The sequence below is a fragment of the Perna viridis genome, chromosome 1, assembly GCF_037379345.1.
Source record: "Perna viridis isolate PV_CMFRI_1.1 ecotype Kerala chromosome 1, ASM3737934v1, whole genome shotgun sequence".
NCBI lineage: Eukaryota > Metazoa > Mollusca > Bivalvia > Mytilida > Mytilidae > Perna > Perna viridis.
The window spans coordinates 33,500,851-33,520,240 of record NC_142445.1 but is presented as its reverse complement, the minus strand read 5'-3'; the positions used below and the strand labels follow the sequence as shown (position 1 = coordinate 33,520,240).

The window sequence follows — 19,390 nt, the reverse complement described above, 5'->3', positions numbered from 1 at the left end:
GTAGGGTGTGTATTAAAAAAATAATTAAGCAGTCAGTCAATACTCGGTCTTCTGTTGGCACATCCTCAGAATGGATGAAAATCTTGCCTTTAAAAGACGACAAAAATGATCCATTTCTATTTTATTTTGGACTGGGAATCACCCTAGGTAAAAGACAGTTTGTTAGAGATTTACTGAACAACAGTGGCTTTAGTTCCTCTATTTTTACAAATAAGAAGAGGTTATAGTGTCAGAGAAAATTCAGACTAATTAGAAAGGTAGATGGATATGCCTACAGAAACGATTAGATGTGCATGTTAAGGTTGTATGTATGGTGATTACCGCCTGTGTGATGTTTCTGACAAACAGATTATAGATGATGGATTTTCAAAATGTCCACAAATTAAGTTTCCGTAGTGTTTTACTTGTATATTCTAGTTATTTCATCTTGAACTTGACACATCTTCCACATAGAGTTCAAGACTTTTTGAAACTCGTGGTTTACATCATGTTTATTGTATTGAGTTGTTTTTATTTTCACTTATTTATTGTTCATATCTTCTGTACTGTTTTGAATACTGGTTTTACTTATTTTGACTGGTGGCAATTTTATGCTGCCAATTTGTGCTAAAATTTACCGGAAATAATGAAGCGTAATGGAAGCGGGTGGTTTAGCCCACTATATAACATGGTTTAACCCACCTTTCATTTTGAAATCCTGCTTCAAGTAAGGACCATTGCGGTGGTTTTCCAGCTTTCCGGTTTTTGACCTGGTATTGCCATTTCCTTTTGATTACTGCTTAGATTTTATTAGTTCGGTAATTTTGTTATTACCCTTCATATTACACAACATCGTAATGGTATCATAACCAGTTGAATGATTATAAAATTGCTTGCATGAAGGAAATGATATGCAGTGATGGACAAACCATACAGGTTGACCTTGTGTCAGGGTTTGAAAATAAACTTATATAACTTGCCTCAAATGTTTTGTCATCTTATGAACTAGATGTTTTGTCTTCGAAAGGTTAGCCTGTTGATCATGTGTATGTTTAATTTTTACTATAAGTTTTGTTTAGGGGTTATATAACTGGTATATTTGCCATTTCTTGGGCCGGTCGAAGACGGGCTCCGGATGTGGAAAACATTCATGACCATATGACTCTTAATGTGTCAAATTTCAGCTATAGTTCTCGGTCCCTTTTGCTTCACGATCATTCCTATTTTTCGTATTCATTTATTATGCCAGTATATGCATTTGTGTATGTTACATAACAATTGTCTGTCTGTCCGTCACGCTTATCTTGGTTTCATGTCGGCCAATGCATGTTTTGAAATAAAAAAAAAGATTGAAATGGGGAACATGTCAACAGATAAAATAATAAAATAAATTTCGGACATTTTGAAAACATATAAATACATGAAGGTTTGTTCGAATGACTTCTCTCTACACGTTGACGTGCTCTCAAACAGTTAGAGTGGGGAAACGCTCTCGGACCCACGTGGGGTCTGGGAGTAGGCTAGAGCGTCAACACAGCAGCCCAGCCGCTAGTAGGAGATACTCTGAGTTCTTCGGTCAGATATCCCGAAGGCTGGGCTCCGCTACCTTCTACTAACCGGCATTACTAACAGAATCCCGTAAGGGGAGGTCGTGCTAGATAGTCAAGACCGTAAAAACCCATCATCAAATGACTTCTCTCCCCGTGCAGGTCCGGGTGTTAAAAGAATAGGCCCGCAGCGGCGCTAAGCTTGTCGTATAAGGCGACTAAATAGTGCTCAGAACCCTAGCCGGGGGCTAGGGCGCTCTGCCCACAAAACAACTGGGATGTGGGCCCCAGGTGATGGAATGGGGTACCCCTGGCGTGTTGCATGCTGGGGTTGTCAGGCTATAATACGGAAAACCTGACCGCAAACCATAGTGGTGCATCGTGTTGGGAAAGATACCACGTTCCTCGCACGTTAAAGAACCCTATTGTGGTATTCTCTCGGAGTAGGAACCATAGGGCTCCGCCACAGGAGGCTAAATTGCCCGACCCTACCCACCTCTCCCAGTTTCCAGTGGCAATCAAAATTTGTCGACCCCATTGTCCTTGTGTCCCATCCCTTTTCATTTCATCATCATTTCATGTTCATTTTATCACCAATTTCATGTTCATCGTCTGGATATGGCTGAAATATTGCTGCCCGTTGCTTAAACCCCAACAAACAAACAATCAAATGACTTCTCTAGGCAGATTCATTTCACGGATAGCACTAAGTGTCTCAGTGGACGATTAAGTTAAATAAAACCCGCAAGTATTTATACTTTTAGATTTTACATGCGCAAAATTTATATTAAACCCCCACTATTGCAATTACCTCGTCCGTCTGTCTGTCCGTCCGTCCGTCCGTTACACAGATTTCTCAGCTTCTACTGGATGGAATGCTTATATATTTGGTATATTGCTTTCTCATGATGACTTGTACCGTATCTCCCCATTTTCAGGTCCGTCAGACTCACTCATCTACTTTCTATTTAAAGATGAACAGAGTAGTTTTTTTTATTTGCTGCATAATTGAAATTTTCATAACAGATTTCTATTCTTCTATCAGAGTGAATGCGTAGATATTTGGTATTTTGCTTTCTCATGATGACTCGCACTGTTTTTTCCCCTTTTCATGTTGTTACTCATATACTTCCTATTAACCAATCGACTTATTGTTGCTTTTTAGGTGCTGCATAATGGAAATTCTCAGGTTCTATCGGAGGGAATGCCTTTAAAAATATTTTGTATATTGCTTTGACATGATATCTTTTACTGTGTCTCCCTTTCCCAGGTTTCGCTGAAATGGTTGAGTGGGTGTATACTTAGCACGACGTAGCGTGCAACATCTTGTTTTCATATGGTCGTCAGATGTATATTTACACATGGTATAAGTTTACATACTTTACATACAATATTTGTACACCAATCTGTATTTATACACGTGTGTAAAAATTTATAATTGTGCGTGTAAATGGGGCTTTATATATATGTTATATGATATAAAGACAAGTTAGAAAAATTGTATTTACTAGTAACTTTGTGTTCTCTTGTTCATCTTTTGCAGACATTTGATGATAATAAATAAATTTGAAACACTTCCATTACACTATGCCGATACATGTTGAATTATATAGAATACGTAGAATTCTGATACTTTATATCCAGAAAATTTTTAAATTGTATAATTATAATTTTGCTTCATTTACATATTTAACACTATTTAAAATAAACTTGATTTTAAATTATTTTAGGTTTAAATTTAATTTTTACAGCTGTTGATAGGTATATTTGGTTTTTTTTTGTGTGACTTTGGTGATGGCATGCTAATATTCATTAAGGGTTTCCTGTTGATAAACCACAATCGGACGGAATTATAGTATAGTAGCGGTGATCGAGAGGGTAGAACAGTATATATATATAATGTAATGTGTTAGTTTGTACCTTGAGAATATTCTAAACTGGTTTGTTTAAATTCAAAAATATTGAGAAAAATGATGACAAACACACCAAAGCAACAACAATATCACAACGAAACGAAATATTCCTTCAGATTGCCACAAGTATATCTTTGCCTTTGATAACAAATGTAAAAACAACATTTATATATTCTAAATAATTAGATTTAGCCAATTTCTGATGGGGTGCGTCTAAACACCACCTAGGCCGCCTTGGTGCACCAAGCTCATGAAACTGCACTAAGGACATGAAAGGACAATGTTATGAATGAAAAGAACACGCCATCGGATAGAATTTTTCATCAGTAAAACATTTATCTATTTTTTGTGTCAATATATAAAGTGATTTTGTTGCGATTCGGATTTTTCTGTTAAGGATTCACTGGCGCGTGCCACTGGCCAGTAAACCTCTGGTAATAAAATTAAAGAACCATGAAGGAATAGTTAATCATGTCTGATACACATACAGCACCTTTTTGTTTAATCTGTTGTAACAGTATGTCGTTGGGCTTGTTTTTATGGGTTGGTTACATTTTTACATTTTATTTCTTGGCTTTTTTCTTTTTGGGTTTTTTGTTTGTTTCTTTATTAAATTTTTATTTTTGTTTTTTATTTTATGTTTTTTATTTTTTTATTTTTTTTTGTGGGGGGTTGTTTTCGTTTTTGTTTTGTTTTGTTTTTTTTCATTTTTGTTTTTGTAAGATAAGTAACGACTTTTTTTTTAAAATCATTTATTAATCACTATCAATGACATGAAACTTATAGTATGTAAACATAAATAATACTAGTTTTACATTATCAATAAATGAATAAGTCTTAAATAGATGCATGAGAAAGTTAACAAATTTAACAATTTTATATTATTTCAGTCCTGATTTGTCACTATAGATTCTTCAAAGATGATCAGTATCTTGGTTTTGTACGGCACACTCTTGGTCGTTTCCTTTGATTTGGCTTTTTTGCAAGTCTTTGTGGAATCGGAATTTGGAAATTATTATTGACTGATTGAACGACGTGGCCTTGGAGACAGTTGGATATTTTACAGTCATTCATAAGTTTATGAAAAAGTTTATCTTTCTGTTCTGTTTTTTAGATAACCAACACTGCTGTGATACCTGTCGATTGTAATGTCCAAATAGCTCATAATTTGCGGCTCCATATAACGCTCTTTTCAAATCGGCAAAATGTACTCTGGTTATATCATGTTTGTTAACTAAGTCATGGAGACTCTGTGGCTGCCAATTAATTGACTTTTTAAAGAGATGATTAATGGATTCACAGTTGTTGTTGGTCCATAGGCGAACTCGGACACTTAGTTGTTTCCTAGGAAATGTAACATGTTCGAAGAGTCTATCTTTTAGACGAGAATTAAAGTAACTGGCAAACTGTGGATGCTTTTGAACGATATCATTTGATTTGAGATCAAATTCAACAGAATCGTCGACTGTAACAAGTCCTGTAGAACCAAAGATGTCGTCAAGGATTTTTGAGCGTTCTTTGTCCTTGCAACCTATACTGTTCTTTAATCTTCTTCCAAATAATACAGAGGAAGATGTTTACAAAATGCTGGAATTTTTAATCGACAACATATTTGTCCAGTGTGGTGGACGTGTTTTTCAACAAACGGTCGGCATTTCAATGGGAACAAATTGTGCTCCTTTACTTGCTGACATATTCCTTCACTCTTAAGAGGCTGACTTTATAGCTGATCTGATCAGAAAGAAAGAATATCGTTTGGCTAGATCCTCCAATCTCAGTTTCCGCTCTATAGATGGCATATTATCTTTAAACAATCCTAATTTCGGGGATTTGATACATCGCATTTACCTAAAAGAACTTGAGATAAAGGATACTACAGACACTGTGAAGTCAGCCTCGTATCTTGACCTACCCTTAGAAATCGATGGTAAAGGAAAACTGTCGACCAAACTTTACGACAAACGTGATGACTTTTCATTCAGAACTGTCAACTTTCCTTTCATCTGTGGCAACATCCCTTCAGCACCTGCGTATGGAGTGTTCATATCACAACTCATACGTTATGCCAGAGCTTGCCGAAACTACACAGACCTTTTGTATCGCACTAGAACTCTAACAAATAGGCTTCTGGAACAGGGTTATGTTGCTACAAGATTGAAGTCATCACTACAGAAGTTTTATGGTCGTCATTAGAACTCGTGGATCGTTATGGTGTATACATCTGCACCATGAAAACTGATTTATTCAACGGGTCGTAGTTTTCCTTTCCTTGTTTGTCTACCACGGACTTGACTTTTTATGAGCAACTCGGCGGGTGTTTCTAGAAAAGCAGAGGACGCTTACCCTACCGGTGCACCTGGTCCATGCTCCCAGTTTTTAGTGGAGCCCGAGTTGCTCATTTGCTTTTGTTACTTTGTATTTATGATTTTATTTACTTTATGTTCTTTGTTTTGTGTGTCTGTTTTCTGTGTCTGGTCTTTGTCCCTTGATTACATTTTTTTGATTACCGCTATAACCTTGGTTTCCTTGATTACTCTTTAAATGGTCAGAGACATTGTCTTTCATGTGTTTTGTACACAACAATGGAGTTGTGCCAGGATATGGAAAAATGTATTCCAGAGCTTTGGTGAGACCACTTTCGTCATCACTGCCGATTCTAAGATCAATTATTTTAACTGATTCTTGGATGCGTGCTTTGACGTGCGAGAAGAATGCATGGTAATTCAAATAAGAGCCATCTCAGTGCAGAAATAAAGGACTAATGAATATGGGATGCTCACCAGTTTCTAATAACTTTGGGTGCTCACCAGTTTCTAATAACTTTTGTGTTTTTGTAAACAAAGTTTGTAACAAACAGTGCACCAAGGTTAAATGCCCTATCGACACCAAGTATATGGTCGTTGTCAGATTTTAAAAACTGTATCATGTCCTTCATCATATCTTTTGTATAGCAAATAGCTGATGGCGGCTTATTGTTGTCTTCTGCGTATATACTGCTTTTACAAACTCTGTGTTGTTCACCATAGAAAAAATATTGACGACCTCGTCTGCTACATTTTCCAAGGGACGAAGATTTATGTTGTTTTTTTTCTGGTTGTAAGCAAAATTGCGTATTTGATGATGATCACGTGGAGCTGCTCCAGATTATCTAAAACCATATGCTGTCTACGCTTGTACTTATCAATTTTCTAAATAAACTCTTAATATTTTGAAATTATGTTATGATTTTCCGATTTGACACAAATAAACTTAAAAGTTTTATAATATTTACAATATTTAACAAATAAATTCTACCGGGCTTTTAGGGGGAAAAGTGTTCTTACAACCTTTACTAAAATAAATTGTAAGAAATTTCTTATTGTTTACGTAATATGCAAATATATTCTTCTGTCTCGTAATTTGGACTATGTTGAATAGTTGTCTCATTAGCAATTATAACACATTTCCCTACTTTGATATAAGATATAAGTATAATTACCTCTTGCAATATTTCAAGCTCTCTTTCATATTTGTTGGTTATTCTGGGTTGTACAGAACCCCAAGGACGCCACATTCTTTATCTTTTATTTGAAATTTGAGTGTATTTTAAAATATTTGCTTATTCTTGCGAATGTCGAACAATAAATGAAAAAGAATGCAAATAAGGTAACAAGCTATTACATACTCGGCTTTGAGTAAAAGCCAATTTCTATAATTGTTTTTACTGTGATTTCCGCATATAGTACTTCAGAAAGCGCGTGCCAAGGAAAACGTTAATAAGTCTTTCATATTTATCTATATTTACACCAAATTTGAAATGTACGTTCCTTTATTTAAACTTTATCATATTGATTGGTCTTGGTGCTAATACAACTGCTCCTTTATGTCCCTAGTGTAGTTTCATGAACTTGGTGGACTAAGGCGGCCTAGGTGGTGTTTAGACGTGCCGATTTCTGACTTAGGTAAAATTAAATGTTCAGGATGATGAGATCTACCTCTGGTCAAATTTGCATTCTAATCTGTTAAGCCGTGTTTGAGTTATTGCCCTTTTCTGACGTTCTTCCCCTATTTTTTATGTTATTTCTTTAAAAAATCGTCGCCTCTGAAACTACCGGACCAATTAGAACCAAACTTGGTAGGAATATTATTTAGGGTATTTGAATAGATCTGATGTGGGGATTTTTTATCTGTTGAAGAACATGACCCCTGTTGCAAAAAATAAAACAACAAAGGGGTCAGTCAGAAGTTTTCTCGTATATCTTCAAAACTGATATGTTCGGCTAAATTTTTTTAATTGTCGAAATGTTCATCATTATTAGGCCTACAAAAGTCTGCGGAGATCAAAGTTTTTGAACGACTCCTTGTTAGAGTCATTGCCCTTGAAATGCGAAAAATTATGTTTTAGCAGTTTTTTAGCCAATATTTTGACAACTATAATAGATAGAAAGTAACTTTTATTGATAAAATGACCCTTATGATAAGTCCTACCAAAGTCTTCATTGAGTCAGATTGTTGGAGTTTGTTGGAGTTTTGCCTTGATAGGCAAAACTTTAACCAGATGAGAGATTCAGGCTCCTGGGAACCTCTTGTTTTATCATGCTTGCAGATTATCATTATGATATATGATATACATTGCTTTACCATGACAAGTTACAGATTAAAGTTCGATTTTTTTCCTGTCCGTTGATTTGTAGCTGCGCTATGGTCATTTTGGTTTTGAAAATTAATGCAGACACAGTTTTCTGTACATTTCTTGTTAACAAATTATGCATAAAGTATGCATTCTGTTCTCGTCGACAGATTTGTTTCTGGTAGGGGACTTTGTATTGCCATGTAATACTCTCAGAATGCTTGTTTAATGTTTATTATCAATTTTGTAGCCTTAGAAAAATAGCATGTACATAAAATATTTCCATGGGAATTTTGATTCCTTAACTCAGTTTCGTATGTTTTTATTTACTGTAATGTGACGCATACGAATGTTAGTTGTATTCAGACCCAAAACCTCAAACACTAAGTACTAATAATCAGGGTATTCTTTCAAATATATATAGACTTACAAGAAGAACGAAGACTCGGAAGAATTATGCTACGATCTTCATTTTTGGATTGGAAAACACAGTACTCAGGTATAAATAAGAAAATGGAAAAAAATTAAAACGAGCTATCCGACAAGAAATCGCTTATTAAATAATAATAAAAAAACAGTCGGAGAAGAAACAATGGTACTCAGGTAAAACGAAACAAGTAATAGGAGAAGAAATCAGTGCTCTGGAAGAGAAAAAAATCGGCACACAGATAAAACGAGCAATGCATGGAAGAACAAAAATGTAGAACTGAAAATAAAAACAAGCAATTAGAAAAGATATCAGTAGTCAGAAAAAATATAAAACAAATTGTTGGAGAATAAATCGGTATTCTGGAAAAAAAACAAGCATTTAGAAACTAATTTGCACTCGGTACTCAATTTAAAACGCAAGTCAAACAAATAGTCATGAAATCAATACTTGATGGTAAAACTTAGCAATCGGGCAAAAAAACCAAGCAAACAAATAAACAAACAAACCAAACAAACGAAACAAAGTAATCAGCTTTAATAAAGACAAGCAATTCATCATGTAATCGCGTACTTGTAGGTCAATAATTAGAGCAATTTGCGTTGTTAACAATTAGATGTCACTAGTCTTAGTATATTAGTGACCGGTGTCGTACTATAGTTTGAAAACTGCGTCAGATAAATGATTTAATTAGAACCTGTAAGAAGTTTTTTCAGCATTTTACTTTAAACGAAATTTAATGTCACTACAATTTATTATACTAACAATAATTTTCAGGATGAGTATGGGACTGCTGCCTACAAGACAGTTGAACTTGACACCTTCCTTGATGACAAGGCTGTTCAGCATAGAGAGGTCATGGGTCATGAATCAGAGTTGTTCAGATCATACTTCAAATCCATAATGTAAGTTTTTAGGGGGTGGGTGGAATGGAGGGTGGTTATTAATCCTAAAGATCATGTGTCCAAACATCCATTCATCCGAAGGTCCATTCATCTATGGAAGTATTTTATTTAACAAAATTCAATTTTTATATTTATCAAATCAAGTTTAGGCGCAAGTCTCTCTTATCCGAAATGAAACAAAATAACTAGAGTATAAATGTCTAAATGTCTAGATGTCTATGATTTGTACAGCAAGGTGTCATTTCACCAACGAAAAGCTATGATTGTTTTTTTTTATTTTTGTTGTGACTTGAGCTGAAAAGGAATACGGGACCAAAAACAGATATTTTGCTGATGTGTGGAAATTAAGGTGAATACAGTTAATTGAAGTGACCTCTTTGAAATTGTACCGTAGGTGCCCTACTAAGGCTTGTTACTGGAACCGTCATGAATTGAAGCCATAAAAAAAATGAATTTGCTTCATGGTAAAAAAATAATGTTTTAAATTAAAAAAAATTTTGGTAGAAAAAAAAGAAAGGAGAGGAGGGGAATCTCATGTACGTACATATAAAGAATGCACCATAAACTGCCATTCAACATGTTAAATTATGTATGAAGAAGTATGTAACAAATGTCTTTAATATTAACATTTTACGGTTTATAGTCGAAATATTCATAATATTATAATGAGCAACTAAATGTATATCAATATCCAGATATTGATAGCCCTTTGGATTGAACTTATGTTTCCGAAGGAAATCAAAGTGCTGAGGCACTGAGTCAAGGAAGACCTCAAAGCAATCAAAAATATTCATATAACCAAATTGTAAGCTAAATAAACCGATCAAAACTTAGTTCTTTTAAAAGATAACTATTTGTTTTAACGCAGTGTATATACAGTCCGTTTATCAATATTTTTTTATCTTCTTTTGTATTATTGCTTTTGGTATTCCTGGCTGTACACGTACGTTGATGTCCTCAAATTTCCTAATATTGAAATGATCATTTCTTACAAAATATGAATTCCACTAAGAATCACTTACTATCAATATTCGATGAAGTAAGAATGGACCCACACTTTGAAATTTCGGTTTGGAGATGCATGAAGTAAAAATGAATCCTGCAGACTGGAGGAAGTTGAACAAAGGCCCTATCTCAAGGGAGAAATGAGCAAAAAACTTTTCCTTGCTTGTGCTTACTTTGATGTAGACTTTTTTGTGTAATAAATTAAAACTAAAATTTGTCCTTGTCATTGTTGTCTAGATTAGGCTATGGTATGTACAATAAATGATTACCTTTCTCTAGGAATTTTTCAGTTCAAACAAGGATGAAAATTCTTGTTGTAAAAATTACTATGCAGCTTAAAGATCATTAAATTAAAACAACTTTGTGGCTCATATATTTGAGCAATTTAAGATTCCAATTAAGTTGGAAACTCAATGGCAAAGAGATGTGGTGAATATGATGTCTTAATCACACATGCACTTTGAGTATAAATCCATCTTTTTTTCCCTCCAAAACAAGAAAAGTTACTAGAGAACCCATACCACTTTTTTTTTTATGACGAATCACTATTTGCTGAGTGTTTTATACCTGTCTGCCTTCAGTAATGTATGTGCATTTCTTTTATTTTTGTCTGCATTATTGTTTCACAAATATGTATAAGATTACAATTCAAGTAACTCTTATGTTTTGCAAATATATAAGTGCTAAGAAATCAGGCTTCATGTTTTTATGTTTTTTTTTATTAAGAGATGTTGACTTATACATTTACAGCTGCTTCATGCTACACATACATGTATCAGCACTTGAGAATTATTAACTTTTTAATGGTCTGTTTTACTTTTGCTCTCTTCTCACTTCATCTAGTGAAACTTCTAAGTGATAACCACGGAAAAGAAATGAAGGGGAAAAATCATCACAGTGTCTGATATATGCAAAATGTTACAATCTAAATTCATGAAAATAGATATGCATTTTAACCATATAATATGGAGAAACACCCTCTTGTTGGGAAATATTGTTACATGTACATATAATTTCGTGCAAATCATTCATAATTTTGGGCAAAAATAAAGGTTGGGTGGTTATAACAGTACCAGGTTTTTACTGGTTTTTAAACCACTAGGTCAATATTCCCACAGTGATCAATATTGGTCGATTGAAAATATGCAAACAATATTTCTGTCATTATTCATAGTTTTTGTCCTACATTAAAGAATGTTAATATAGTATATATCTACTATATTTCAGTGTTCTTAGGTTTTATTCTTTTAGTATCTCTATCAGCTGTATTAATTAAGAAAAAAATAAACATTTCTTTCTCTAAAATAGTTCAAATGTATCAGAAATAACATAACAAACTTTACAAAAATGTACAGTGTATTTCATGGGCACATCTTTGTTTCAATAACTATTAATAACAGGTAACATACATGTAAGTAAGAGTAGAACAGGTTACTTTTCACCTGTCATTGTTAAAACAACATCCCCTCATAACCAGGTAGATCATATAAAGTGGTTTGAAGTGACGAGTTTTAAAGTCATTTCATTTATCAGACAAAAACCTTCTAAATACAGGAAATGGAAAGCTTGCTAAGGATATTGCTTTTGAAAATGTTAAATAACTGTGTACATACAAAGTATAGGAATAAATAATGTATACCTTCGACACTTACCTAGTACATTGTACACGTAAGAATGTCATTGAAAATCAGCTCTTAGAATTGGTCTACTTTTGGTAGCATTAATATCCAATCAATGCAAATGCACTTTCATGGACACAGAATTCCAACATAACTGCGTCTTTCTTGTGTCATGAAAATCTTGTTTCTTACTTTATGATCTGTATTCTAAATAAATGTATCTGGTATATCTTGACAATGTACTAAAAACCTTATTGATAATTAGTTATGACTTACATGGATATAATACACATGTATATTGTATTATATTTCTTTCAATTACATAATGAATAGTACATGCCAAAATCTGTATCACATGCAGTATCAACAGTAGACACCTATATCAACTCAAGGGCCACTGGCCAGCAGGGTGATATAGGTAGAGGGTTGATACTGCATATCAAACAGATTTTTGCATGTCATGTTCATTCTTTCTTATATTTTATCTATACAAAGTGTACTTCAGTTGTGTTCTGTGCAAGGTGTGATATATGAAATGCAATATATGTCTAGGGTGTGATATAGGGTATGCCATATAGGTCTATGGATGTGATTTTGAGAATGCAATATAGGTCCATGGGTGTGATATACAGTATGCAATATAGGTCTAAGTGTGTGATGTAAGGTATGCAATATATGTCTGGGGGTGTAATGTATTTGAAATGGGTTTAGGGGTGTGATATAGGGCATGCCATATAGGCCTATGGGTGTGATTTAGAGAATGCGATATAGGTCCTATACAGTATGCGATATAGGTCTAGGCATGTGATATAAGGTATGCAATATATGTCTGTGGGTGTGATATATATGGTACTTAAAATGGGTGTAGGGGTGTGATATACGGTATGCGATATAGGTCTAGGAATGTGCGATATAAGTCTGGGGGTGTGATATACAGAAGGCAATAAAGGTCTAGGGGTGGGACATAGAATGCAATATAGAAATAGGGGTGTGATATGGAATGCAATGTAGGTCTAGGGGTGTGATATATGGTATGCAATATAGGTCTAGGGGTGTTATATACAGTATGAGATATGTCTAAGGGTGTGATATACGGTATGTGATACAGGTCTAGGGGTGTGATATAGGGTATGCGATAAAGGTCTATGGTCGGTGTGGAAGTTTAGATTTTAGGAACATATACTTGTACAAGTGTATGTGTAATGTCATGGCTCATGTATGCACTCGCGTCCTAAGGACATTACTTTATTTCACTGGATACCCCTCTTTTTTGATTGTTCAAGATTACCTACTGAATGTGATGAATATGCCACATGACCTCCTTTCATCCTTACCGTTGAAACAGAGACATTGTTTATGTCTCTGCTTTGAAATCATAATAATTTAACAATTCTGTTTATTTTCTATTTTAAATACATCTTTGTTTGCTTCATGTATGTACATCTGCGTTAACCATTTTATATTATTTATGTACATGAACATGTAGTAATTAACATATATGTACACATTTTATGTACAGATGTTAAATTCCTGGGATCAAATTAATCACAAATGAAATTTTCCAATAAAAAGGGTGGGTGTCAACCTCATGCACCCTCCCCAGGATCCGCCACACTGTAATCTATACTTACTACGAAAAAGTGTACAGTGCCAGGGGCGGATTCAGACGGGGCGTGGCGGGCGTGCGCCCCACTAAAATTTGCAAAGCATGGGCTGTCAGGGGTAGATTTAGGCGGTTTTAGGTTGAAACTTTAATTTCTTTCTAATTTTACCACAAAATATATCTACATTGCACCCACCCTAGAAGAATTTTACAAAATTTAACCTCAAATGATTTTTACTGTGCACCCCCTAATCTAAAATCCTGTATCCGCCCCTGATTGCAGCTCCGAAAAACCGTCATTTGAAGCTCCCGACATCTTCATTAAAAGGGCCAGATTGAGAGAAATAAATTTGCAAATCTCGATTGAGCTTTCCTTCCTGCGAATGTCCGGGTCAATTTGACAAAATAGTCCAGCTCTCTGCTTCAAAATTTAAACAGTTAATATCATATAATCATTGAAATCTTGCAGTTCTACACATATCAAAGGAGAAGACCATGTTATTGAGCAAGTCATAAATATCGAAACTAATCTGTTAAATATTCATGAAAATTAAATTGAAACAAAATAATTTCCTTTTTCTTAATTAATTAATCGAGATTTATAATTAGGAAATTTGAATTTCCCGCGCCTATGGGCGCCACCATGATTGGTTGAACTGTGACGTCACGAACTCGGTTTGTAAAGTGAAAGTAAATATGTAATTGATTACCATGTCCGAAGAAATCGCAAATTTGGGACTTTTCCCCTATAATTTCGACCCAAAATAAATAGAAGAGATTCAGGCACGACATGTTAACAAATGTCAGATATCATTGACAAACAACGGGATTTGCAGCCAGATGACTAGTATTTGTAAGGAAAATCTTATGGCCACTTCCGAAGAATGTTCGTATTGCTGGTAAAAAAAAAACTTTTAGAACATTTCTCTTTTATCAAACGCAAGCTTAACAAGTCATCGTGTTTTTTGTGATTAGATAAACATGATCGTAGAAATATTTACGGAATATTCTTTGTTTACATATTGTTTGCAATACTTGTATCAGTACCAAACCGACTTAGTGACGTCACGAGCCAATCGGAAGCTATCGGTAAAAATCAATAAAATCAGGCTATTATCTTCCTTCAGATAGGAGAGTTCTGCAAAATGGCTATCCACTTATATTTCAAGGATTTCGAACTTTGCATAGTCTTGAGCATTTTATAAAAGCGCATTTTGCATTAAAGGTTATTTATTTTTGTTTACGTGCGTATGATTTATCATAAAAGCATAACTTAATGCAAAGGTGGTCTTTCTCTTTAAATAGCCTTAATATCGTTACACGCCCATGTCGTACGTAAAGTAAACATCACATATTTGACATGGAGTATGATCGGCGGCGGAGCGATATCTTAATGCAAACTTTGCAAGGAGAATAACCCGCGGAGTGTTATTTTGGTAGTTATATGTTGAAATATCTACCATGGTTACGTAATTTGGTTGCCGACGATCTCAAAGTCAAGTTCAGTCTATAAATAGACTTCCATGACGTGTGGTTTATCGTCATCCAAATGAAGTCCCTCAGTTTTGGGATAAATTCTAACAGTCCATCTAAATAGCATTAGATTCATGGTCTATAGTGATTATAACAGATCTAAACGTTGATCACCCAGCTGAACGAGACAATAAACTTCAAATATAATGAACCTGTACAATTTGACAAATACGATAACTGAACCCACTAAGGTAAGCAATAACCGCCAATCCCTATTGGATCATATTCTGGTTGATATTTCGGACGTCTGCATTGTCTCTGATTCCCATATAATACCAGTTGATAGACAATACTGTGATAACGAAGCTACGATCGTATTCTTGCAATTTTTTTTAAAACGTAAATTTCGTATAAGAGACTTGTATGGGACTATCGTCATGGAGACTTTCAAAAATGTAATGAACTGATAGATGCAGTTTGACTGGGAAACAATCATAAACTCCAATAACTCTATGGGTAACAACTGCAAACATTTTACTAAAAAATATTTAGATATTATGCAGGAATGTGTTCCTAGGAAAGATATAACAATTCGTGCAAATGACAATTGCAAGATATGGTTCAACATAGAGTTACGTAGAGAAACAAGAACGCGTAACAGATTCTAAAAACTAGCAATTTAAACCAAAAAAAGATATACATATAAATAAATTCTAAAACAAAGAAATCATGTTAATAACATGGAAAAATACCACAGGTAACAAATGCAAATAATATACAAGATGAATTAGAAAGCACTAATTCTAAATACTATTTTCCCTTTATAAAAAAGAACTACAAAAGGTACTTAATCTGATGAAATTTCTAGAATTAGTCAATTGGCAGTAACTTGCGTTTTATGAAATTGATTTTTTTTTCAAAGCGTTATATATTTTATGTCAAAACTTGAAAAATACCCAGGAAGGAAATGCAAAGTTCAATACATTTGTCTATTTAATTGTATTATATAACTGTTAGATCTTCACTGATATGATCATGATATCAAAGATTTATCCCATGTGGTCTTACATAAATGAAACTGCTGGTATTCTTGGACCTGTTTAGGGCTACCTATTGTATATTTCAATCACCTTGTCCACCCGTCTGTTATACTTTTTGTAAAAGGTTTCTCAATAAATAATTGGTATATTGCTTTTACATGATGACTTGTATCATCTCTCCCCTTTACAGATTCCTCACTCATCTGCTTGTTTACCGATCGCCTCAGTGTCTCCCTTTACAGGTTGAGTGGGGATATACATTGTAGCATACAACCTCTTGTTTAATTTTTAGTTATGGAAATCAGGTCCGATTAATGAAATATTTAAGTGGAATTTAATTTTTTTTTTAAAGTTTCATTCTGTATCAGAATCACAATGCAAACTCCGAACTGTATCAAGCTTGTATGTTGTATCCATATTTGCCCAAATGTTCAGGGTTGACCACTGCGGTCGTATCAAGCTGCGCCCTGTGAAGCATTTCATTATTAGTAGTATTATTATATTTCCGTCATCTTCCGTCTTCCTATCAATGAAGTTTTCCGAAGAAATTCTCGGAAACCATAAGGCGGGTTCTTACAAAACACCCATTTCCAATACCATCTGAAATTGTACCCAAACTTTTCAAAACTCCGAAAAGAGCAGCCATTTCGAATGGCTGCCAATTAAGGATTAAAGGTCAAAATGTAGGACATTGAACTATCTTGGAATCCAAGGTGGCTAGGAACTTGTACAGTGGTAGTCTGGCGTGCTGGACAATATTATGCAAAACAATCCGAAACCATGTTGCCATGGCGACCAATCTTCCCCGCCAAAAATTTCAAATGCTCCTATTCTAAATTTTGAGGTTTTGAGACCATTTGAAAATCCCTGTGACCAGGGAGACTGTATTCCCTTCAAAACTTCAAAATGCTCCAGTTTGGATAAAATTTGTTTTCTTGGTAAAAATGATATGCCGAATCTGAATTTTGAACTTCCAAGGCAATATGTGCAGGTGTCCCACGTTTCAAAACGTATTGTAACTTATTGTTTTTGTCCGGTTTCTCTTCTTCTTCTTCTTCTTTCTTCTTCGTCTTCTTCTACTTCTTCTTCTTCTTCTTATTATTATTATTATTGTTATTATTATTATTATTATTATTATTATTATTCTGAACGTAAAGGTGTCCTAGCGATTTATTCGATTCATTCCAAACTTGGCTAAAAAATCAAGCATGCTCAAGGGATTCTAAAATGGCCGCCAAAACCAGGGAGTGTATATCAATTCCCTAAAACAGTACCCGGAGAAACGAAAAAAAATCCAATGAAATTAATGGACTTTCTAGGGTGAACAAAGCATTCTAAATTCAATGGCGGCTCCAGATTTTGGCTGAATCGATATTTTTGCCGGTTTTGGCGGTTTTTGTGTTTTGATTGCAAAAACAGTACCCAGGTAGCACGAACCTTTTTCGAAATATTTTATATATAGTTTATTGGTAGTTTGCTAAAACATTTTCAACAGAACATTTTAAAATCGATTTTAAAACATTTTGATTTTTTTTTCAAAATGTTTTGATAACGTTTTTGAAACATTTTAAAATTTAAGTTTGAAAAAGGTTTTCAGAACTTTTTATTGAAATGTTTTTGAAATGTTTAAATAAAATGTCATTGTAATGTTTTCGGATCTATTTTTTAAAACATTATTTGGATATGTTATAAAAATGTTTCTTATATGTTACGAAAAAATATTTTCTGATAATGTTTTCATTGCATTCTTTTGAAACAGGTTAAAAACATTTCCAGATATGGTTTTAATGCGGTTTTCTGAAATGTTCAATAAATAGTTGTAGAAATGTAAGAAAAACATTTTAATATATTATTTTTTAAAAACGTTTTAAAATGAATTTAAAAAAATGTTTCGAAACTATTTTAAATTACATATCTAAAAAACAATTTTCTCATAAATATCAAGTATAGAATAAAAAATAAGTAGGCCATGAAATTAAAATTCTGATAATCTAGCACTATAAGACAATAGAGGCTATATATAATTACATCATTATTTATTTATTTTTTAAATGACCGAACAAGGATACGTGTATTATACACATGCATTATACATGTACATGTAATACTAGTCTTCTTAATTTGTCATGCATATTTGATTTACAATTAATTCATCCCAGTTTACTGTATCCCTTGTCTTTTGATTAACCACATCGATGATATATAGATGATGACATCTCCGTAGAAATAATAAGATATAATAGTGTAAATGGTGTGTCGCATGCTGCTACTGAAATCATTAATCAACCAGAGATGGTTCAACTCAGAGCAGCTCGGATCACTTGTAACATGTTTCATAACACCAGTTCGGTTTCAGACATGCTAGAACATCTGCAATGGCCAACATTACAGCTTAGGTGTATTCAGACGAGACTAGTGGTATTTTATAAGATACATCACCTTCAACTGGCAATATACCCAACCTATCTGCTTGTACCATCTGACAATAGAACCACCCTAAATAAACACCCCTGCCATTATAAACAAATTTATACAAAGAAAGACTCTTATAAATTTTCATATTATCCATCCACAATCATTCAATGGAACATGCTACCAACATCTGCAATTCTTTGCACTACAGTAGACGGCCATAGCGGTAATCAAAAGAATGTAATCCAGGGACAAAGACCAGACATGGAAAACAGACATACACAACAAAGAACATAAAGTAACTAAAATCATACATACAAAGTAACAAAAGTAAATGATCAACTCGAAAACTAAAAACTGGGAGCATGGACCAGGAGCACCGGTAGGGTAAGCGTCACCACATCTGCCCTGTCACAAATTTTCTAACAACAAAGCATGTATATAATTTAATTCAATATGGATCCTGAAAAATTCGAAAGATCTTTTGGAGACAATCAGTTCAAGACTATTATCTGAATATAATAACCTATGACTTTTCCACACTGTATACTTCTATTCCCCATACTCAGTCAAAATCCCGACTTAAAAACATACATCGTTGTTTTTCCAAAAAAGATGGTACACCTAGATACAAATCTGTAGTTCTTGAAAGAGATTTCTCATACTTTGTAAGAAATAATTCTAAATCATCTTCCAAAGATACAGAGACGGATGTTTACAAAATGCTGGAATTTTTAATTGATAACATATTTGTCCAGTGTGGTGGACGTGTTTTTCAACAAACGGTCGGCATTCCAATGGGGAAAAATTGTGCTCCTTTACTTGCTGTCCTATTCCTTCACTCTTATGTGGCTGACT

General features: G+C 34.1%; 1 protein-coding gene and 1 pseudogene across 1 annotated transcript in view; one reads left to right on the top strand and one right to left on the bottom strand.

Moving 5' to 3' along the window:
- LOC148628450 (gelsolin-like protein 2) overlaps positions 1–19,390 on the top strand; it is a gene marked incomplete in the record, with an annotated part of 173,179 nt that overhangs the window by 125,801 nt on the left and 27,988 nt on the right. The window contains 2 exon segments of the mRNA XM_088587706.1: positions 8,473–8,547; positions 9,253–9,380. Coding sequence (XP_088443832.1) covers positions 8,473–8,547; positions 9,253–9,380 — 203 coding nt within the window.
- Positions 3,952–6,597, bottom strand: LOC148628452 (uncharacterized; annotated as a pseudogene).